Here is a 9,152-nt window from a genome sequence, read left to right on the forward strand (position 1 = left end):
TATATATATATATATATATATATATATATATATATATATATATGTGTGTGTGTGTGTGTGTGTGTGTGTGTATATATATATATATATATATATATACATATATATATATATACACACACACACACACACACACACAAAACACAGTAGGATATAATTAACATAACACAAATTTTATTCATAGAAATTCAATTAAGATTATACTTTATTTAGGCTTTATTAAGATATATATTGCGACTTTTCATTTTATTTTACCTGAGCTATCTTGCCATTAATAAAACACAATACCTTGATGTATGATACCTTTGAGAAATCCTCAAGGTGTTAAACATCTCCATGTGAAAGGAAAATGGTTATATGATCATTTAAATTCTTGTCAAGTATTTTAATGGGACATTTGGTCATTTGGGACAGTATGTTTGGGAATTTGAATTTACTTCTAGCATTCGTCATGGCATCAGTAAATCAGATTTCAATAACAGGATTTGGGAAAAAATCTCCAGATATACAATCAGTATGTTCTTAATTTGTGTACTGCATTTGTAAAGTAGACTAAATTAAAAATAACTACATCTTAACATTTTAATATGCCTAAATATTTTCTATAATTTGTTTTGTACACTAATGACAACATTTTCAAAATTCACAATTGATCTTTTTTTTTTTTTTTTTTTAAATTCAGTATGAACAGATTAAGTAAAGATCACAGTGGAAAACCAATTAAAGTTAAGTAACATTGCAGTAGCAGCATAAAAAAAATGTTGATGTCATTCCCTAAAATTAAATGAACACTGTGCCCTAACTAAAAACAAAACAAAAACAAAACACCTCTCCATACATACTTGTTTGGAAAACTCTCCCAATTATCTATGTGTGGTCATCCAATTAGTCATTATATACATATGTACATGATTTGAACTAATTTTATGCTTATTTTGTATCCGTACGTGCATCATAAATATGTGTAATATACATATTACACATATTTATGTCATGACAATTTTATAACCTTATAAGAAAAACTAGCCAATGCACATGTTCCTACCATATGCTTTTTGGCGTCAACTTTCTGTTTGATGAAAACAGCAAGGGTTTAATAACAACACTACATTTTTGCTTATAAAGCCAGAAAATAAATGCTGCTGTTTTATAGTGTCCTGATTAACCTGATGCCCCAATATACCTGAATATTCATAAACTCCTACTTGCTCATGTCAGTAAAACATTTTTATTTGGCATACTATCTTTATTGTTATAGGATATCCATCACACATTTATTATACTTTACCTAAAAAGTATACATTTAGTTCATCATTTCCTTTAATGTGGAAGTTTACATTTTCAGAATAAATTCAGAACGCTACAGACAAATTTAGTGTTACAAAATCTCCTTAATAAATACAGCATCTCTAATAGGTTAATCCGGTCAGTAGTGAAAAGATCACAGGTATGAGACTAGTATCACATTCTCTTGGTCCTTTAATGTCTATGAATATTTTTAGTAATTCTTGTATTGAATACCTAGAAATATTAAATCAAGTTCACTGCCAGTGAACTCGCAGTGTAGGTTGTGCCATTTTTCTGAAAAGATTCAGTCATTTGTGAAAATCCAGGGGCCCTACACATGTTTGTTTTGTTTGCATCAATGAACGGGTATTAGTTCTACAATTCAAATTGATTGAGAAACATGTTTATTGCATATGACAGAAAATAGTTCTGTTTAATCAGTTGAGATAAATCAGATGAAGAATTGATTTGATTGCAAGTGATGGAGAGCTTCGGATGACTGGTGAGAGGTGCATTTTCCTTGATTTACTGCTACTAAAGATCTCTAACTAAATATTATCAGTTTGTTCAGAAGGTGCATTGAAAAGCTGCCACTCAGTGGCATTAACCAATTTGTAGTTCAGTTCTCTGTAGGCTTGAGGGTTTGCCCGTCGTTGTCTCGCTACTTCTTCATAGAGACTTTGTATAACTGGATTTGGAGGAGGCAACCCTGCTGTTTTTGCCAGACTCACATAGTAATCCCACTGATCAGAATCCATTTGCAGGAGGTGAACACCCATCTGTGTCTTTCTTTGCCTCTCTCTCTCTACATCTTCGTCCATCAACTCACGTGAGGGCAACTGCACAGTGCCGTCAAGAACTGCAAGCGCAAACTGGATCTGAGGGAAAGATAAAACAAAGAGACAATTAGACAAAAAAGCATGAGAACTCTAGCTGCTTATATCACCGAAAACACATCATCTAGATACTTACCTGATAATGGAAGTGAAGAAAAGGGCAGATGATTGTGCACACACCTATAAAAAAGAGTGAGGGAAAGGCTGGAAGCACCAGGTACTTGTAAAGAGGAGCCAGTAGGTGGTGCTGCACCTCCAGGCCAAGCTGTTTTGGGCAGAGGAATGGGAATTGGTATTTGTATCCAGTGCAAAGCAGAAGAACTTGAGCGTGGGCCACTGAACCATCCTGGAAGAACAGAGAGCCATCGTCCAGCACCTTCACTACAGGAGGTGCCTGCTTGATTTCCAGAGGCAAAGAAAATGGCAGGGCTGGCTTATTATGGCTCAAAATCACCTAGAGATGGAGATAATGAAACAGTGAGGGAATATGTCAGTCTCTACTTACCATTAATATTGCTGACAGCCACATGCAGCTGATTTTAAAAAAAGGCACATTATAAGTGAGTACTGAATAACCATTACATGCTGACCAGTCAATTACATATCCTAACTACAGACAGGTGACAAAGAACAAACCAACATAAAGTGTATTAGTAAGGTGTTGGGCCACCACAAGCCAACAGAACAGCTGAAAAAGGCATGTACCTTGGCTTCAATTCTACAAGTATGTATATTTTGCTGGGGGGAGGAACACCCGATATTCTCTCAATAGGTGTTTTGATGATGGTTGTGGGGAGCACTGTCTAACACATAAGAGAGCCACCAGGTTTTTTAGTTTTCTTAATTTTGTCACCCAGCTATAGATTACAAGCTCCTTTATATAGTATAGACAAACTAAAATTTTAGATAAATTTAACTAAATATAAGGACACGGATCAGTTTGTCACATGCCATTTTTAGGTTGTAACATTGTCACTGTGTATTAGATGCTTATTTCACCTGGGCTTTAGCTTGAGCCAGCTCAAACGAGATGTCAACCCCAGATGCTCCCGCACCCAAGACCACAACAGATTGATGGGCAAAAGGCTCTGGGCAGCGATAAGAGTGGCTGTGCATCACCTTTCCTGAGAAAGGACACACAAGCAAAAGAGAGCAAATGCCAGAGCGGGAGAAATCAACAGAGAGCAATATGGTAAGAGAATATGAGCGTAATGGTTTGCACTTTCAGGGTCATGTTTGTTGTTACCACCAAACATTTGCCGCACCTTTAAAATGCTCTATTCCTGGAATGGAGGGCAAATGGGGCGCAGAATAATGACTGTAGAAAAGGAAGGAACACATGAGTCATGCCTAGAGGTCTGTTGCTCTTTTCTCCTTGTGGCTTCTTTCACACCTATTCCTTATGAATGGTTTAAACAGTGCTCATTCATATTCTAGCAGCAAGGGTGAAATCAGTTCAAGGTATGGAGTTTAACTAAAAAAACCTAAACCTCTTTTAGGGTAATAAAATACATCTTAACAAAATGGCACCAATGGATCAACTTCATACGGAGTACAAGTTGATTTTTGTGTGTCTCAAGAGCAGAAATGGCATTCCTCACCCACTGCAGATGAACCCAGAGTCGAATGTCTGTGTGCTATGTCCTCCGTGCATGCCACGCGAAATTACCTCCCACCTCACAGCCCCCCCTTCATCTGTCTCCATGGAGATGGGTTTCACCTCTTCCACCATAGTGTTGAACTGTCGGGGAGAGGGAGACAGGGCCATCACAAGCATTACTTTAGCCTCCAACACAAAAACGTTACTCACTAATACCAAAGGACATTTACAAGCCCCTCCTCATCGGCCTATGCGCACATCTGATTGGCTGTGTTTTCTGCTACTGTCTCTATGGCAGTATTTTCAGCCAGTGTTCAATGAGTTGACACTGTTTGAAAATCTAATGAACATTGCTGCACTTGACACATGCTCTGAACATTGCTGCACTTGACACATGCTCTGGACACAGAAAATGAGATACTTTGTACAATATGTTTAAATATGTTGTATACAGTATTTTACAGTTTGTAAAATATGCTTGGGAATAACAATGACATGATGATCTTTGTCTGAAAACCTTAATGTGTGGTGTGATGTCATGACTCTTGCAGTATGTCTCTAAATACTGCTGAACATCCCAGTGGGTCAGAAAAGAGGGCAAGTGGGAGTCAAAGGGAAAATCAGGAAACATCATGACCTCTTTAGGCAGGTTGGTTCTGAAAACAGAGAGCATGTTGAGAGACACAAAAGCATAGCACACAGCAGTAAATGGGGTATTTACACAAATGAGCATCCATCATTGCCATGATCAATATGGTCCAATTGCAGTAAGCTAATGTGAATGAAGTTCACATCATCAAATCCTTGGATGAGAGGTGAAATGCCTTTGTGATTATTTTATGACCAGTCACATTCACTTAATACTATTACTCAGTAGTGACTTTATTGGGTACATCTACCTTATATCTGGACTCATTAGCCATTTTATGAGGCACCATTTATACACCATATAGCTGAACATTGTAGCTAAAATTAATGACTGTAGCTCATGGTGACAGTGGTTAGCATGTTTTTCTCGTGCCTCCGGGGTTGGGGGTTAAGTTTTGAACTGTATATAAGTGGAGTTTACATGTTCTCCCTGTGCGTCAGGCGTTTCCTCCGGCCTCCTCCCCCAGTCCAAAAACATGTGCTGTAGGCATTCTGATTGGCATTTCTAAATTGTCAGTGGTGTGTGAGTGTGTGTGCGATTGTCCCCTGCGATGGGTTGGCATCCCATGTCTCTCTCAGTCACATCTTATTTGGTGTTGCCCTGGTATACACTGGCACTTAATAATGCCATACTCACAATTGTCACTACAATGCCAGCATCACTAAAAATGGTCCAACACCCAAACATTTGGTCAGTGGTCCTATGGCCCCTATCCACTGATGGATGTTTTTTTTTAATATGCAGTTGGTCAAAAAAGAGGGGCTACATTCAATAATTGTATCCCCACATACCCTGCTGAAAAAATTGTAATTGTAATCTGCTCAACTGCCAGCTTCTATACACTGGTAAAACTGGTAGACCATATTTGCCAGCTGGTGGAAAGAAAAAAGCTTCTGAATTACTGCTACTAATTCTTAACCATAGACTAGTTCACTTTTAATAACACAACCCTAAGAGGGACTTTCTAAAATGTTTAACGTCAAAAACACTTGACATGGCTTAATGTATTACAACAATGAGCAGGGAAAACCATTGTTCTCTCACATTTTTCTTGTCATAAACACTATCTACTGCTAAGACAACGGCACCACAATCTAAGTGGAAATACAATATTTGTACAATAAGCGTTTTCTCCCCATAGAAAACCATTATAAAGAAAATGCTTAACGTGGCTTAATGCATTACAGTGATATTATCAGACCAAATTCGGTTTTCCCTGGCTGTTGTTTTAGTGCATTAAGCCATGTTAAGTGTTTTTGACGTTAAACAAGTCCCTCTTAGGGTTGTGTTATTAAAAGTGAACTAGTCTATGGTTAAGAATTAGTAGCAGTAATTCAGAAGCTTTTTTCTTTCCACCAGCTGGCAAATATGATCTACCAGTTTTTATTATTATTATTATTATTATTTATTTATATTTTTTTTTACGTTAAGCATTTTAGAATGTCCCCAGTAAGGAAATTAAAATATCAGGTAAAGGTGATTTGGTAAACTGCAGTTGATCAGAACAAACTGGATTTTTTTTAAGCAGGGACGTGCCTCTGTGTGGTAGTACCTGACAGTGACAATTGAATGCACTTCTTTAAGTCATTTTTAAACCTTTATAGAAAGCCATGCGCTTGTGGACAGAGTGCTACGTCACCTCAGGTCTCTGTACATGCTGCCATGGATCGGCCGGCCGTCGTCAGAAGTGCCCACGCGCTCCTCGTAGTACCACGTGCCTCCCACGCGCGCGCTCTGCTCGAACACCACGGGCGGCTCGAACAGTTCGGCTCGAGACAGGATGTGACGAGCTGCACATAATCCCGCTGCCCCTGCTCCAACTACAGCCACGCGGAGTTTTCCGGAGCCATTCATCTTCGAAGTTTGCTTACGGGATAGTGAACTGAACAGAAGTAGAAGAGCACACACACACACACACACACACGCGCGCGCGCGCACCCCGCCTCTCTCTCTCTCTCTCTCTCTCTCTCTCACACACACACACACATAGGAGTCAAACCGAAGAGTTTGCTATTATTCAAATTCCTCTGCCTTATGAAACACGGTTACACATATTTCGGTATAAAGCGCCATTTTGGGGGCTGGGTACAAATTAAACGCACGCTGTCGTCACCACGGCGTCTGAATAATGAATCACTAAGTAAGAACTTTGACCCTTAACTGTCCCAAGCTCTCACACTGTTTTATTTTCTTTTTCTAAGTAACAGAGTTGGTATAAAGCTATGGTGTAGACTAACTATTGCTGTTTTATCACTTTTATACTTTTTTTTTTCACTTTTAATCTGCTTTTCCAAGTGTATCAGCAGTTATATGTAAGATATGGCTGGACATTCCGAGAATTTCTGTCACTAATACAGACTAAAGTTTACTTCCTTTTATTTATTACTTTTTCTCAGACCACACTTCACAAATTATCCTAGGATTTTCCCTCAGAATACTTAGACCAGTAATATTATTAGATAGAAGAGACTTGCATAGCCTAGAGTAAGTGCACTTTATAGAGCATTATACAAAACAGTGAAGTAGTAGCCTGAAATTAGTGATACACAATGAAACTAATCATTCCAGTAAAGACATCTTGACAAAATGTACCATTTTTATTAAACAATCTGTGCAGGATTTCACAGAGTTTTTTTTCAGTGATTGTTTCGGCCAAAAATGCTTGATTTTGCTTTGGCGTTTATCAAATTTTTCAGTGCAATTTGTGGAGTTTTTGTGCTTTTTTTGTGGAAAACTACTTGAATTGGCGAAATTGCAATTCCATGGAACTACTTTGCACGGTCTTTCACAGTGATGTTCGTTCGTTGATGAAACCTACAGCTGTACTCATGTTTGAAGGGGAATTTGGCTGAATGCGTGTTGTGATGGCGCGTTGTCATGACGTCACATGACACTTGGCCCAAGTCTGAAAATCTGTGGTAATTTTGAAAATGTGCACGCGCCTATGAATCTTGCAGAGCTTCCTTGATTTTACATTAATTTCTGCAATCGCAAAATTTGGAGGGACTGATTAAGGGTTAAATAGTCATTCCATTTTTTTTGGAATGAACTTCAGGGTAACACTTTAGAGTGCGGATCCTTCATTAATGATTAACTACACAGGAAGAAATTACTAACACAATATTAACTTTCTAGTAACTACTATTAACTAACTAGAAACTCTGATCAACCAATTAGTAAGGAATAGCATACAGATGAATGCGGTAGTTCACTATTAGCTGTGTAAGAAATAAGAATAAGTAACTATTAATATAGTTTATTAGTACATTTACATTTATGGCATTTGGCAGATGCCCTTATCCAGAGCAATTTACAGAAGTGCTTTGAAGTCTCGATCAATAAATACATCTGATACTGGTTCACTAGGTCACAGACTAAAAATACCATCAGTCTTAAAAGTCTGTTAGGGGTAATATAATAAGAAAACACTGACAATTTTTTAAAATGAAAAGTGCTCATTTAAGTACTTTAGGAAGAGGTAGGTCTTTAGACGTGGTTTGAAGGCAGCCAGTGACTCAGCTGTTCGGACATCTAGGGGAAGTTCATTCCACCACCTCGGTGCTAGAATAGAGAAGAGTCTTGATGCATGCCTTGCTTGTACTCTGAGAGATGGTGGGACCACTCGAGCGGTGCTAGAGGATCGGAGGGAGCGTGGGGCAGTGCGGGGTGTGAAGTGCTTTGAGCTAAGTGGGTGCTGGTCCATTTTTGACTTTGTAGGCAAGCATTAGTGTTTTATATCTGATGCGGGCAGCTGCAGGAAGCCAGTGGAGGGAGCATAGCAATGTGGTGTTGTGGGAGAAGTTAGGAAGGTTGAAAACCAGTCGTGCAGCTGCATTCTGGATGAGTTGCAGAGGTCGAATGGCTCTCAGAGGCAGACCTGCCAGGAGTCAGTTGCAGTAATCTAGTCTCGAAATGACAAGAGACCGAACCTAGAGTGGCCTGTATGCATAGAAATGGACGAATCCTTCTGATGTTGTAAAGGAGAAATCGATATGAGCATGTCAGATTAGCAATGTGAGAGGAAAAGGACAGATGATTGTCCATGGTTACCCCAAGGTTTTGTGCAGTAACCAAATTTCTCCGGGAGGCATGAAAGAAATAGTAGTTATTGAATAGCTAATAGTGAACTACCGCATTCATCTGTGTGCTAATACTTACTAATTTGTTAATCAGAGTTTCTAATTAGTTAATAGTTACTTGAGTGTTAATATTGTGTTATTCATTTCTTCCTGTGTAGTTAATCGTTAATGACGGATCCGTATTCTAAAGTGTTACCAAATTCAGTTTGGTAGTTAGTGCTACATTTTTCATGCATTCCTATAAAGACACCCTAAATTTATGGGGTATAAATTACAATGGCACAATTGGAGTACACAGTCTGGGGTTTGATACAATTGTATTTTTTAAAATTTATTTATTTATTAAACCAGCAAAGAGGCATAAATCATTAATGTCTAGCATGTTGAAGTCACAGACTCACTTATTTCTGTAAGCCTTTACTTTCTTCTCTCTCTATTTTTTATGTTTATGTTTTGCAGAAGAGGTACAGAGGATACACAAATTTCAGGATGTCTGAAGCAAGAGCTTTTACCCAGTTACTTTGTAGTCACTGTTTTCCAAGTGCACTGTAGCAGTGGTTAACAGCTTAAGAAGGAAACCAAGAACCTGCAGCATGTCAGCCTTAAGCTAAGCTAACACATTAAAGATCTGTTTATTTTCCCCGAAGACGTATGTGCAGTTCAAGTGACAAATGTGTTTGCCATTTGATTTTAAAAAGTGTGAC

The 9,152-nt window shown here is 38.4% G+C and overlaps 1 protein-coding gene across 1 annotated transcript; it reads right to left on the minus strand.

Annotated features, from left to right (window-relative positions):
- Positions 1-174: 174 nt before the first annotated feature.
- LOC128620853 (uncharacterized) lies at positions 175-6,424 on the minus strand. Its single transcript, XM_053646192.1, has 7 exons — positions 6,009-6,424; positions 4,238-4,376; positions 3,722-3,861; positions 3,386-3,438; positions 3,120-3,244; positions 2,257-2,574; positions 175-2,162 (listed from the first exon to the last, which is right to left on the minus strand). The coding sequence occupies exons 1-7, from the start codon at positions 6,221-6,223 to the stop codon at positions 1,833-1,835; spliced, it is 1,320 nt and encodes a 439-aa protein (XP_053502167.1). The 5' UTR covers positions 6,224-6,424; the 3' UTR covers positions 175-1,832.
- Between the last annotated feature and the right edge of the window lie 2,728 nt (positions 6,425-9,152).

This window comes from Ictalurus furcatus, chromosome 16, assembly GCF_023375685.1.
Source record: "Ictalurus furcatus strain D&B chromosome 16, Billie_1.0, whole genome shotgun sequence".
NCBI lineage: Eukaryota > Metazoa > Chordata > Actinopteri > Siluriformes > Ictaluridae > Ictalurus > Ictalurus furcatus.